Here is a 15,268-nt window from a genome sequence, read left to right on the forward strand (position 1 = left end):
TCACATTTCCTACACCTACCCCATTTCCTGGTAACCTCTAGTCTAGATTCTGACTGTATGTGTTTACTTATTCTAATTGTTCCAAGTCAGTGAGATTATACAGTATTTTTTCTTTTGTCTTACTTCACTCAGCATGATGTTTTCCAGGTTCATCTGTGTTGTCGATATCTATATATCTGTATCTCACATTTTATTTATCCATTTACTGGTTGATGGACATTTGGGTTGCTTCCGTCTTTTGGCAATTATGAATAATGACACTATGAACATCAGTATGAAAATATCTGAGTTCCTGCTTTCAATTTTTTTTGGTATACACCTAGTAGTCGGATTGCTGGGTCATATGGTAGCTTTATACTGAACTTTCTGAGACTGCCAAACTGTCTTCTACAGTGGATATTTTTTCTTTTGTTGTTTATGTTTTAGGCTATTAAGTCTAAGAAACCATTCCCTATGACAAGGTCCTGAAGATATTTCCCTAAGTTTCCTTCTAGCAGTTTGATAGTTCTAGCTCTTATATTTAGGTATTTGTCCATTCTGAGTTGATTTTGGTATGTGGCATGAGACAGGGGGCTTCCTCCTCCTCCTTTTTTTGTTTAGCAAATGGAGGTCCGGTTTTCTCAGCACCATTTGTTGTAGGGATTATTCTATCCCAATCGGCTGATCATTGCCACCTTGTCAAAAATCAGTTGGTTGTAAATGTAAGGGTTACTTTTTGAACTCTCAGTTCTCAGTTTTTTGACCTATATGTCTGTCCTGGTGCCAGTACTATGTTGTTTTGATCATTGCAGCTTTGTAATAAGTTTTAAGATTGGGAAGTGTTAGTCCTCCAACTTCATTCTTCTTTTTCAAGGTAGCTTAAGTACTAGGGGCATCTTAATCTTCCATATAAATTTGATGATTGACTTTTCTAAATTGTTGGAATTTTGACTGGGATTACATTGAATCTATAAATTGCTTTGATTAGTTTTGACCTCTTAATGATATTTAGTCTTTCAATCCATGAACACAGAATGCCCTTCCATTTATTTATGTATTCTTTAATTTCTTTTAGCAGTGTTTTGTAGTTTTCTGGATACAAGTCCTTTACATCCTTGGCTAGATTTATTTCTAGATATTTGACTCTTTTTATTGCTATTTTGAAAGGAATAATTTTCTTGATTTCTTATTCTAATTGTTCATTGCTTATGTATACAAACACTATTGATTTTTGGGTGTTAATTTTGTATCGTGCCACTTTGCGCAATTCTTTGACTTGGAGTATTTTTTCTTTTTAAATGTAAGCAACCTAGGAGCTTAGTTGTATGTTTTTCAGGATTTTCCGCATATAGGATTATGCCATTTGCAAATAGAGAAAATTTTACTTATTCATTTCCAATTTGGATGCTTTTCATTTCTTTTTCTTGTATAATTGGTCTAGCAAGATCTTCCAGTACAGTATTGAATAACATTGGTGATATTGGGTATTTTTGTCTTATTTCTAATCTTAGAGTAAAAGTTTCAGTCTTTCACCATTAAGTAGGATGTTAGCTGTGGGCTTTTCATATATCTTTATCATGTTGAGGAAATTTCTTTCTATTTCCAGTGTTCCAAGTTTTGTTTTGTTTTTTTAATCAAGAAAAGGTGCTGTACAAAAAATGTTTATTTGTTACAAAATTTATATTTTGACTAGAGCATTTCCTAATATAACTCATGTAGATAGTTTGATTGAATGTCATAAGTACTTGGAATCTCAGGTAGTACATGAGATTTTGTTGGTTTGTCCAGAGTGATCCCCCGATGAATCCCAGAATGATTTGATCGGTGACTGGAAAAGTATTTGCAAGCCCCCTTCGGGGAATGGTGAGAGTGGGGAGAAATTCAGCTTCCCCAAGTTGAATTCTTGATATTCTCACAAGCAGTGTGGACAACCAAAGCTATAGGCTGAACCCCCAGTCTTGGGGTTTGTTCACATGAAACTTAACCCCACAAAGGATAGGTCAAGTCTACTTAAAATTTAGGCCTAATAGTCACCCCCAAGAGAGCCTCTTTTGTTGCTCAGATGTGGCCTCTCTCTCCAGCCAATATGATGAGCAGTCTCACCACCTTCCCGCTGTCTGCGTGGGACATGACTCCCGGGAGTGTGGACCTTCCTGGCAGCGTGGGACAATGATCCTGGAATGAGCTGAGACTCAGCATCAAAGGACTGAGAAAAACCCTAGAATGAGCTGAGAATTAACATCCAGGGATTGAGAGAACCTTCTCGACCAAAAGGGGGAAGAGTAAAATGAGACAAAGTGTCAATGGCTGAGAGATTCCAAACAGAGTCGAGAGGTTATCATGGAGGTTATTCTTATGCATTAAGTAGATATCACCTTGTTGTTCAAGATGTAGTGGAGAGGCTGGAGGGAATTGCCTGAAAATGTAGTGCTGTGTTCGAGTAGCCATGTTTCTTGATGATGATTGAACAATGATATAGCTTTCACAATGAGACTCTGTGAATGTGAAAACCTTATGTCTGATGCTCCCTTTAGCTACTATATCAACAGAAGAGTAGAACATATGGAATAAAAATAAATAATAGGGGGAACAAATGTTAAAATAAATTCAGTTTGAAATAGTGGTAAATGAAAGTGAGGGGTAAGGGGTATGGTATGTATAGTTTTTTTTTCTATTATCATTTTATTTCTTTTTCTGTTGTCTTTTTATTTCTTTTTCTAAATCGATGCAAATGTACTAAGAAATGATGAATATGCAACTATGTGATGATATTAAGAATTACTGATTATATATGTAGAATGGAATGATTTCTAAATGTTTTGCTTGTTAATTTTTTTAATTAATAAAAAAAAAGGTGCTGTATTTTGTCAATGCCTTTTCTGCATCAACTGAAATGAATATGTGGGCTTTTTTTCCTTCATTCTATTAATGTGGAGTATTACATTAATTGGTTTTCTTATGTTGAACCAACCTTGCATACCAGGGATAATCCCACTTGACCATAGTGTATAGTTCTTTTAATATGCTGTTGGATTTGGTTTGCTAGTCTTTTGTTAAGGATTTTTTGCATCTATTTTCATAAGAGATATTGATCTGTAGTTTGCTCCTCTTGTGGGGTTATCTTTATCTGGTCTTGTATGAGGGTGATGTTGGCCTCCTAGAATGAGTTAGGGAGTATTCTCTCCTCTTCAATTTTTGGAATAGTTTGAGCAGAATTGGAGTTGTCTTCTTGGAATGCTTGGTAGAATTCCTCTGTGGAGCCTTCTGGTCTGGGTTTTTTTTTGGGGAGATTTTTGATTACTGAGTCAATCTCTTTCCTAGCAATTGGTTTATTGAGATTTTATATTTCTTCTTGAGTCAATGTATGTAGAGTGTGTGTTTCTAAGAATTTATCCATTTAATCTAGGTTATCTAGTTTATTGGCATACAGTTGTATATAGTATCTTCTTATCGTCTTTTTTATTTCAGTGGGGTCAGTAAAGGTCCCTTTTGCATTTCTGATTTTTGTTAATTGTATTCTCTCTCTCTCTCTTTTTCTTTGTCAGTCTAGCTAAAAGTTTGTCAATTTTATTGATCTTTTAAAAACATCTATTGTTTTTTTTTTCTATTTCATTTATCTCTGCTCTGATCTTTATTTCCTTCCTGCTTCTCACTTTTGTTTAGTTTCCTCTTCTTTTTCTAGTTCTTCCAGTTTTGAGGATAAGTTTCTGATTTGAAGTCTTTCTTCTCTTTTTTTTTTTTGGGTGCATGGTCCAGAAATTGAATCCGGGTCTCCCACATGAAGGGTGGGCATTCTAACCACTGAACTACCCGTACACCCCCTTTCTTCTTTTTTAATTTAAACATTAAGAGCTATAAATTTCCTGCTCAGTTCTGCCTTTATTACGTCCCATAAGTTTTGGTATGTTGTATGTTAATTTTCATTTGCCTCAACATATTTCCTAATTTTGCTTCTGGTTTTTTCTTTAATCCATTTGCTGTTTAAAAGTATGTTGTTTAATTTCCACATATTTGTGAATTTTCATGTCTCCTTCTGTTATTGATTTCTAGTTTCATTCTATCTGTGGTCGGAGAATATGAGTTGTATGATTTCAGTATTTCTGAATTTGTTGAGACTTATTTTGTGACCCAACATATTGTCTATCCTGGAAAATGATCCATGTGCACTTGAGAAGAATGTGTATTGTGTTTTTGTTGGGTGAAGTGTTCTATATATATGTTTATATGTTTGTTATGTCTAGTTGGTTGACAGTATCATTCAAGTCCTATACTTCCTTATTGATCTGACTAGGTGTTCTATTATTGAGAGTGGTGTGGTAAAGTCTCTTACTAATAATGTAGAACTATCAATTCCCCCCTTCAAATCTGTCAGTATTTGCTTCATCTAATTTGGGTCTCTGCTGTTAGGGTCATATATATTTATAGTCATTACATATTCCTGTTGAATTGTCCCCTTTATCAGTATATGATGACCTTCTTTGTCCCTTGTAACTATTTTTGTCATATAGGCTATTGTATCCTATATTAGTATAGCCACCCCAGCTCTCTTTTGCTTAGTACTTGTGTGGTTTATATTTTTTCCCATCCTCCCACCTTCAACCTACTTGTTTCTTTGACTTTAAGGTGTGTCTCTTATAGACAGCATATAGTTGGGTCATGCTCTTTTTATCCATTCTGCCAATATCTGCCTTTTAACAGGGGAGTTTAATCCATTTACCTTTAAAATCACTACTGATAACACAGGACTTTCTTCTGCCATTTTGCTGTTTAGGCTTTGTAAGTTTTACAGTTTTTTTGTCCCTCACTTTCACAAAAGGCTACTTTTATATTTATTTGACTTTCTTTGGTGTTGCACCATATTGAGTGACTTCTCATTTCTATCTGGATTTGTTTTTGTTCTGTTTTCCTTGTTATTATGGCATTAAAATTTAACATATTAAGTATATAATAATCATATTTGGTTTAATACCAAATCAATTTTGAAAGTATATACTTATACTTTTCCTTATATTCCTCTGTTCTGGCACCATTATTTTTGTGCTTGCTACCACTCATATGTTAGTACATCGTACCTCCAAAAACCTAGATTTATCATTTTTTTAAATGTATCTGCATTTAGCATCTGCAGAAAGTGAAAACTGGAGTTATATATCTAACAGTACAATACAGTAATATTGGCTTTTATAATTACCCAGATGGTTGTCTTTAATGCATGTCTTTATTTCTTTATGCTGCTTTGAATCACTGTCTAGTGTCCTTTTCTTTCAGTCCAAAGAATTTCCTTTAGGTCAGGTCTAGTGGTAATGAATTCCCTCAGCTTTCATTTATCCAAGAGTATATTTATTTCTCCCTCATTTTTGAAAGAAAGTGTTGCCAGATATAAAATTCTTGGCTCACAGTTGTTTTCCTTTGGCACTTTAAGTATTTCAACACACTGCCTTTTGCCTCCATGGTTTCTGATGAGAAATTATCACTTGATCTAATTGAGACTCTGTTTTGGTTTGCTAATGCTGCTGGAAGTACAACATACTAGAAATGGGTTGGCTTTTATTAAGGGAATTTATTAAGTTATAAGTTTATAGTTCTAAGGCCATAAAAATGGCCAAACTAAGGCATTCAGAGAAAGATTCCTTGACTCAAGGAAGGCTGATGTGGGAAGGCAGGCGGCTGGCATCTGCTGGTGCTTTTGCTTCTAATTTTCAGGGACCTTCTCTGGGGGTGTTTTGTTTATATATCTCTAAATGTCTCTCTGTTGGCTCTGAAGCTTTTTCCAAAAGTCCTTCTTACAGGACTCCAGTAAGTGACCCACCTTGAAGACATATCTCCATGGAAACCACCTAATCAAAAGGTCCCACCCACAATTGGGTGGTCACGTCTCCAAGAAAACAACTTAACAAAAAAGATCCCACCCCAAAATGTTGAATAAGGATTAAATGACATGGATATTTTTGGGGTACACAACGCTTTCAAACCAGCACAGACTTTCTTGTACATAGCACATTTTCTTTTTCAGCTTTCAGAGCCTTTTCCTTGACTTTTGCATTTGATAGTGTAATCGATTTATGTTGGGATATATTTTGGATGTGCATATTCATGTCTTTTGCTAAGTTTGGGAAGTTCTCTGTCATTATTTCTTTTACTGTTCCTTCTGCCCTTTTCTCTCTTTTTTATCCTCTTGGAATACCCATAATGTATATACTGGTGTACTTGATGGTTTCCTGTTGCTGTCTTAGGCTATTTTTGCCTTTTATTTATTTATTTATTTTCTACTCCTCAACTTGACTCATTTCAAGTGTCTTGTTCTCAAGTTCACTAACTCTTTCTTCTGCCATCTCCAATCTGCTCTTGAAACCCTCCTGGATATTTTTCATTTCAGTTGTCGTGGTCTTCAATTCTAATAGTTCTGTTTGGTTCCTTTTTAAAATTTCTATATCTTTACATGGACTCTTGCATTGTTCTTTCATTGTTTTTCTGAAATCTTTTAGTTTTTCTCTGTAGTTTACTTCATCTCCTTGAGCATTTTTAAAATCATTTTTTTTAAGGCTTTGCTTTTTATGTCCACATTCTCTTCTTCTTCCTTAGTATTTTCTGTATTTTTATCCTCTGCTTTTGGATGGGCCACCACTTCCTGTTTGTCTTGTATTCTTTTGTTGCAGAAGGTATATTTTAAGATTTTAAAATGTTAGTTCTAGAATTTACTTCTAGGGCTGTCTGTTTCCTGGTTTTGTAACCAGCTGGTGATAAAACAGAATTTCTTGAGCTTTAGCCCAGCCATCCCTATCCAGAATGTTGTCCAAGGTGAGCACAGAGTGTAGGGTTTTCCCCTATCTTTCTCAGCCTCTGTCTTGTCTTGGGCTTTTGCTTGTTAGCTGTTTTGGAATTCCTCTATTTCCAGTATTTTGATTGTCCCCTCTGTTTCCTGGGAGACAGACTTTCCTCTCCCCAGTATTTGATGCTAGCAGGCCATTCTCCCAGACTCTCTGCCTCTATAGTTTTTACGCTCCATTCATTTTCTCATGCACCTTTTGTCTAGAGTACAAATTCTGGGAGGAGCGTCACCCGAGAGAGGACTTCCCAAATTGGTCTTTCATAACCAAAACAGGGCCAGGAACCCACAAAATGGATGCAGACTGGCTTCAACATACACTGGAGGGGGGATCAAAGATGGTGCCAGTATCTACTATGACAGCTCTCCAAAAGTGAGCTTTCCTGGACTACCCAGCAAATGCAGCCCTTCAGCCAACTGTTCCCCACAGCCCTGAGGAAGTGTCCAAATCTCCACTGCCTCCTTCTCTATCTACAGAGGGATTGAAAATGGCTGCCACAGCCCTTGTCCCAGATGGGATTGAAAATGGCTGCAGTCCTTATCTGCGCACAGTTGAAACAATAGCTGCCCTTAAAAACAGAACCCAGCCATCCGAATTTGTTAATCAAAATCATGATCAACCATCAGTTGTACCAACCCCTGTTTTTGAGGAAGAGGGTTTTTTTGTCCTCTGCTGTTGCCAGCAGCTAGCCAGGGTCTAGTCCCTGTAGTGGCCTGTCGGGGGGTATGGGGGATGGGCACTGGCAGATGCCTTTGGGTGGAGAGAGCTATTTACAGTCTGTACTATGCTTTATCAGTCTCTTCCTTCCATTCTTCTCTGGATGCTGTACAGTGCTCTTCTGACCTCTGGAGTTTCAAAATAGTTATTTCAGATAGAGCCTGTCTGTTTCATAGTTGTTTCCATTGCAGGACTGAGTCCTGGAGTTCCCTATTCTGTTCTATTTCCTGGAAGTCAATCTACTGCTTTTCTTATTTCTAATTTTTCATATTGAAATGTCTAAGTATTTCAGCTCAAGTATTTTTACTGGAGTTGTCTTGCTTCCTTTCAGTTTATCCTGTGTTTTACAGGATAAAACTCATTAATAAGTTATTTATATTTATTTTGAGCATTTCACCATATTTAGATGCTACAAAATGATAGGCCTTCTTGATTTCATTCCATTCCAGTACATAATTTGTTTATCCTATTAAATATAGGACTCTACCCAAAAATTTTACTTATGAGCTGAGAAACTCCAGAGTGAATTATAGAATTTCAGACTCAAAATTAATATAATTTTTTTAGCTTTCTTTAATTAATTCTATTCTTCCTTTGATTATATAAGGATACATTTCAATTTCCTTCTTTCATGCAAGCATTGGTTTCCATAAGCGTAATTCACTAACAGTTTCAAATGCTAAGATTTTGACATTCCATTCATTAAATAATTTGATTAAAGATTTCCAGCTGATTATGAATAAAATGAAAATTTAAAATACTTGTTTCAAAAACATTCTGTATGGTTGTAGGTCACTTAGGTTGAGCAACAAAGTAACTCTTCAAGGCTCAAATATTTCCTAAAATCCAATTGATTATGGGTAGCAAAGAGAAACTGCCAATTGTGCTAAAGTATTGTTTTTGTTTTTTTTTACATCGACTTTATTTAAAATTTTGAGGTTCAATTACTGTAACCATGCATAAATGAAAAATTGTAAAATGTGAAAATTACACTTTTAGTTTTATTGGTAGAATATTGTAGCTTGTTTGGATGTAATTATTAATTATGTGTGACCCACAACTAATTCCAAGTCATATCTGCTCCATAGGTTATGTGCAGCCTATATGCTATTTGTTTGTTTGCCACTTAGCTAGAAAATTAGAAAATTTATTAAACTTTGAACAAAAACTGACATAGTAGGATTAGAATACATGGATTTTAATCAAGTCTTCCTTTTTCAGCTGTTCTCTCCGTGGGTTTCTTAATTTGGTTAGAATGTTGTTTTTAATATGACACTATTTTCCTAAATATATAGTTTCATCAAAACATATTTATTTTCAGTGTTGAAACTTTTTCAACACTGTTTGAACTTTTTCATGAGTTGGACAGAAATAAAACTGTTTGAATTAACTAACTTTCTATTTGAAACTTCAGTGATGATGTTGGTATAAAATTGACAATTTTTAACTGAAGTTTTACTTCTAATGGAGTCAGTCATAATAGCTTTCACTGTCATTTTGGTATATGCACAGGGACATTTGCAATAAAAACTAAGTGAAATTAATTTAGGAGAACAGTCCTTTGATCCATATGAAATGTCATGCCTCACTGAGTGATATATAAATATATCTGCAGCTGAAAGTGTTAAGTCATCATCTTAGGACATAATCTTCTTAATGTAACTAACTTTTTAAGTAGATGCTGATGCTTCCTCAAACATTTTTTGGAAATGGAAGTTCGTACTTAATCTTTTATTAATAAGCCCTTTCAAAAAGAATATTGCTGCCAAATGGATTTATTACAAAAAAATGTTATCAAATAATAAAACACCATATAATTAATGACAAAATCACTTTAGCCAAGTGTTCAGAGTAGTTTATATAGTACACACTATGGCATAACTTTCCATAAAGACTCTACCTCCCACATTTCCAAATGATTTGCCAAGTGGAGGCCCAGCTCTGTGCATCTGGCCACTTCATTAGGTTGTCAGCAGAGAGAGCAACGTTGAAAACTTCTCTCACCACCTGTGACAACGAGTTAGCTGTTCCTAAGGCCTGTAGCAGAGCGTCTTTGGTCATTTTTGCTAGCACTCTGCATGCTGTTCTTATCTCTAGAAGGGGTCAAGAAAAGAGAAGTGAATTATCATTGATCATCTTTCAATTTTAAACTATGTGTTAGAGTGAGACCTCTGTTCAGTGCGCACATGTCTTAGTACATAGCTAAATGAGAGCTATGAGCTATGGCGAAAGCTGGAAGTACAAAGTGAGCCTCTACTTAACTATCTTGAGTTATTTTAATGCAGCATGAATAAAAATACTCCCACTGAGACAAATGCTAAACTAGGATCAACAGGTATAAACCAGACTATCCTAGTGAAAGTAACAGTTATGCTCACTCTAGTTAAGGAGAAGTAACCTGCTCTCTTCTCCATGTTTTAGTCCTTTGTATATTTGAAGCTTCATTCTTTGCTTCAAATTGAGATCTTCTCCAAGCTAAGCATCCTCAGCTCCCTTCTCTGTTTATTATATGAAGTTGGATCTGTGTATTGCCCTCTCCATTGGCAAAGTATAAGACACTTCAGTGGTCTTGTTTGTACTTCTTATTTGATGAGCTGGTCAAGCAGCTGTTTCCACCCATGTGGATCAGATGCTCTGGCTTTGCCCTTTTGAGGTTATGATGGATGGGCCTTTATAGGGTTGATAGGATAAGGAATTCAGGGTCAAAAAGAGCAGCAATTTCATGCCCCCAATCCTGCTTAGAGAACAGATGTGATCTCACTTTGTTCATTTTACCCCTAACCTGTACTGTCGTCTCTGCCTGCATCCTCCATGCCACTTCAGGAAACTGCTGTGTACATGGATGTGTCCCAAATTATCTGAAAGCCAAGGGAGAGCACCATGGGTCTGCTTCCTCTGTTTCATGCCAATGGTCTGGCTTGCCTCTACTTCTCCTTTAACCTATGGCATGGATATGCTTACTACACGTGTTCTTTATAAAACTCCTGTGTGCATAGCCTCTTACCGAAAATGAGCACATTTTTAATGATAGAGAAAGAAGAGACACATATTGTTAAAAACACAATCAAAATTATTTCTTACCTTTTTTTTTTTTTTACTAAGTTTAATATTTTAATGAAGTTCCAATGTGGCCAAATAGAATTTTATATTTACATTTTTTTTTTTTTTTTTTTTTTTTAAAGTCTGCTTACTTATTTATTTATTTTTTTTTACATGGGCAGGCACCGGGAAACGAACCCGGGTCCTCGGGCATGGCAGGCAAGCACTCTTACCTGCTGAGCCACTGTGGCCCGCCCTATATTTACATTTTATATATTTATATTTTAATTTTTAAGTTTTCCTTTTAAATGTAACCCACTATGGAAATAAGATGCAATAAAATTTCTACTTAAAATGTTTTGCTATTCCATTGGCTTGATAAAATCCTTTCTGGATATAAATGATAATGTATAATTTCTTTCTCATTCTCTCTAGAGTCAAACCTAAGTGCACATATACATATATATGTATATGTCATATATGATTACTTTATCATAGAAAGTACTTGAGCTTCTGAGCAATTTTCTTTGTATCAAATCATCAAGCTAAATTTCAATCTTTTAATGAACTTATCAAAGGTAAAGTAACTTAGACATTTGAGTGCCTACTATGTGATAGAAATGCATTTATTCATTCAACAAATACTAAGTCCTTATGAGCCGGGCATTGTTTGAGATGCCGGGGATAGAGAGATAAAGCAAACAGCCATGCCTCTGCTTTGATGGGACTGACTTTCTCTTGGGAGACATGAGAAATAATTCAACACATTTATTAAAAAGTGTATTTCAGGAAAGGCACCACTGAAGAGGTTTAATTTAGGTGATTCGAGATCTGAAAGATGAGAAGAAACCAACTGTGTGAAAACAAGCATTCCAAGCAGCGGGACCAGCAGTGCAATGGTTCTGAGATCTGGCCTACTTGAGGGATAGTAAGGTGACAGGGTGAGTAAAGAGATAGGGGTGCGAAATAAAGGTGAGGAGGGAGGCAGTGGCTGGATCACATCACGTTGTGCAGGCCAAGGCAAGGGGGGTTGCTCTGATTAAAAAAGCAGTAAATTACTAGAAGAGAGCTTTAAACCACACGGCAAAATGACTGTATCTAAGCTTTTTAAAATTTAGTTTGGCTGGATGGTAAGAGAGTAGGAGAATAAGCAGGGAAGTAAGTCAGGAGGTGGTTTTAATAGAGATGGAACGAAGTAGATAGAATCAAGTTGTATCTTGGAGATAGAAATTTCAGGATGTATGGGATTGAGAAAACCTTCTTGACCAAAAAGGGGAAGAGAGAAATGAGACAAAATAAAGTTTCACTGGCTGAGATATTTCAAATAGAGAGGTAATCCTGGAAGTTATTCTCTATAATTCTTATGAATTATATAGATATCCCTTCTTAGTTTGTGGTATATTGGAGTAGCTGGAGGGAAGCACCTGAAACTACTGAGCTGTGTTCCAGCAGCCTTGATTCTTGAAGAGGATTGTATAAATTTTTACAATGTGACTGTGCGATTGTGAAAACTTGTGTCTGATGCTCCTCTTATCCAGGGTATAGACAGGTGAGTGAAAAAAAAAAGGATTAAAAAAATAAATAGTTGGGGGAGGGCAAAGGGTAAAATAAATTGCGTAGATTGAAATACTAGTGGTCAGTGAGAGGGAGAGGTAAGGGATATGGGATGTATGAGTACTTTCTTTTTATTTCTTTTTCTGGAGTGATGCAAATGTCCTAAAAAATGATCACAGCGATGAATACTCAACTATGTGATGATATTGTGAGCCACTGACTGTACCCCATGTATGGACTGTATATGTGTGAAGATTTGTCAGTAAAGATATATATATATATTTTAAATTACAGGATGTGGGGGAATTGGGAAAGAGAAAACAAAAGAAGAATGCTGAATTTTTAGTTTGAAGCAACTGGGTAAGTGGTAGCATAATTTACTGGATTGAGAAAACTGATTGGAGAAGAAATGATGGTCAGGATATAATTAAATCTCTCGTTTTTTTAATAGTCATATTTTGAAATGCAAACTTTTTAAAAAAGATGATTTCTTTGTTCTATTTCCAAACTCTTTGTAGACAGGATGTTAGACAGCAACCACATATAATATGTGTGTGAATTGAATAAGACAAATATGTACTTTGCAACAAAAAGTCTGAAATTTTATGTAATTACAGGCATGCTGAATGAATAGTTTATAATAATGTATCAGTCATCAAATCATATTTTCATATATGTGTATAATCCATTTTGCACAATGGTTTCAACTTAGGGTGTATGTCATTAAATTGTAAGGTGCAGAAATAGATGCTGCTGAGCTGAAACTTTGCCTTCTCAGTTTAAAGAAATGAACAGAAAACATAGTCATGTGAACATCAAAGCACTTTTTGAAGACAGCTAAATCTCATCAAAGAGGTCTTCTGGACTGCTGTTCCTTAGAGTTTCTAAAGACATGTTTTCAGCTGAGGTGTGCTCCTTTGTCAAGGTCTGAGGCAGTGAAGGATCAAGCTTTTCCTTTTCTTGAAGCTGATGCTCCTTAGAAGCCATTTTAGGTTCTGTTCCAAGATTTTTTTCTAGCCGTTGCCTCCTCTTTCTACTTGGTGCAATATCAGTCATATCAGGACTTGAAATAATGGAATCATCTTTTCTTAAAGTGGCTGGAGCTGAAAAAGAAGGATCAGGCAGCTTTTCACTTTCCTCATCAGTACTTTCATCATAGATTGCCTCTCTGTCAGCACTCATTTGAGGGCAAGTTGAAGTTTCCTTGGTGTTCTCTTCCGATTCTTGAACTTCATTTAACAATTTATGTAAGCTTCTGATCTTCGCCTTCTTCTCATTCAGCACCAGAATAAACCGTTTATAGAGATCACTCTCCAAAGTCTCCCTAGCACTCACACATTTTTCAAATCGTCCTTGAATATCATTCCAATCTCTCAGAAGCCTTTCATTTTCTTTCTGCAGGTGTTCATTTTTGGCTTGGTTTACTGCAATGGTGTCCAGGCAGTCACAAATAAGTTCTCTAATGACATCAGCTGGGCTTGCAACTTTTTCTAAGTTGAAGGAACCAAGTCTGAATGAAACATCTTTCAGGTTCTTCTCAAAGGAGAAATGACAAGAGTCTTTAGAAAAATTAAACTTGTATGCGTCAGCCGGTCCTGCTCCCAGCACCAACGCTTTTCGCAGCTCATCAATATATTTCTCTTTTTCCATTGCCATGTCACCAGCTTCTTGGGAAATTTCTAATTCAGAAACTGTCCCGGTCCATGCTGACTGACCATCAGTAAGTGTAATAGCAAAACCAGAATCTAATGTTTTCTTCCAAGATACTTGTAGAAAATGAATTATATTGGGTTCTGAAGCAAGACAGATTCTGCTTATTTTTCTCTCCATTTCAGGTCACCTTTATATTCCCAAAGTAATTAAATTCAAAAGTACCAAGGTAATCTTCTACAGGACTAGTACTTTCCTCTCAGTGACTCCACTTCCGGTGCCCGGCAAAGGGTCTTACCTTTTTTTGTTTACTGCTTTTCTCCATAAAACATTCCATGTGCCCTTACACATGGAATGTGCCTGAGCATATTTATGTAAAGTGCCTGAGCAACTTTACAAAGTGATTAAACAGTCAAACCAGAGATAGAAAGCTGTGTAAGCAATTCCTGTCCCACAATTCCCCCATAAAAATGATGTGGAGTTCAGACTTGCCAATGGAATCATAGAGTGCTATTGTTAATTAGGACCTGTGAAATCACACAGTTCCAAACCCTTCATTTCACAAAAGATAAACCAGAAGGTCAGAGAGGTGGTCAGCCTGGGAGTAGAATATGGGTGTCTTGACTCTGTTCATTCTAGTGTCTTTTTATGCATGGGTACCTGGTATAGTAAATGTTGGGGGACAGAGGGGGAAAAGAGAAGGAATGTTGGAAAGAGGATTGGCCCAGTCAGAAAATTAGTTTTCTGGTACCAGTCCCGCCATTAAATTTCGGTGTGAGTTTCGATAGTCACTCTCTCTATGCGTTGGTAGCCTCACCTGATGTTTGAGGTCTCTTCCATTTCTAAAGTTCCATTGTATGGTTGCTTTTTTTTCTAGCATTTACTGAGATTTGTTATGAGCTAGACCCTGTTCTAAACATGTAATCGTATTTATCTGGTTAAAAACCTTGAGGTACATTCTGTTATTATATTTTACAGATGAGGAGTTTATGAACCAGAGAGATTAAGTAACTTGCTCAAAGTCACAGAGCTAATAAGTAATAGAATGTGGAATATGGCTCTGAAGTCCACCTAATGGGTGCAAGGTAAGTGTATGTATGTGTGCATACACATGTGCAAATTTCTGAATCTGCTGTATTCACTAGTAATAAAGGGCTGGAGAACATGTATTTGAGTTCTATAAGCAGATAGAAGATATAAATTTTGGATAAATTCATTTATTGCTGTTGCTGATTGAAGCTTTGTGCAGATTGTTGAAAATGAAAGCTTTCTCTTATTGAGCAACCAGGCACATGGCTTCATAGCTCTTAATTCATAGATCTCAAAGCACTTACCAATCACTGCAGCTTCATTAAATGCCTTTGTTCGCTGTCACCTGCAATCAGATTTCCCTGATTGCTTCCTCAAGTTAAAATATTTTTCTCCACTCATAAAAAAAGAGGCTAAAAATAATAGGCAATGTTATAATAGGCAATTCATAATCAGAGAATTGATTTAAAATC

At 36.0% G+C, this 15,268-nt stretch overlaps 1 protein-coding gene and 1 long non-coding RNA gene across 3 annotated transcripts in view; one reads left to right on the forward strand and one right to left on the reverse strand.

Annotated features, from left to right (window-relative positions):
• The window catches only part of LOC143690131 (uncharacterized), a 176,639-nt gene that overhangs the window by 77,956 nt on the left and 83,415 nt on the right, over nt 1-15,268 (forward strand). The gene's annotated exons all lie outside the window — the stretch shown is intronic.
• On the reverse strand, nt 12,521-14,052 carry LOC143690130 (DNA repair protein XRCC4-like). The gene has a single exon (XM_077168109.1). The coding sequence runs from the start codon at nt 13,944-13,946 to the stop codon at nt 12,954-12,956; it is 993 nt and encodes a 330-aa protein (XP_077024224.1). The 5' UTR covers nt 13,947-14,052; the 3' UTR covers nt 12,521-12,953.

Source organism: Tamandua tetradactyla, chromosome 7 (assembly GCF_023851605.1).
Source record: "Tamandua tetradactyla isolate mTamTet1 chromosome 7, mTamTet1.pri, whole genome shotgun sequence".
Taxonomy (NCBI): Eukaryota; Metazoa; Chordata; class Mammalia; order Pilosa; family Myrmecophagidae; genus Tamandua; species Tamandua tetradactyla.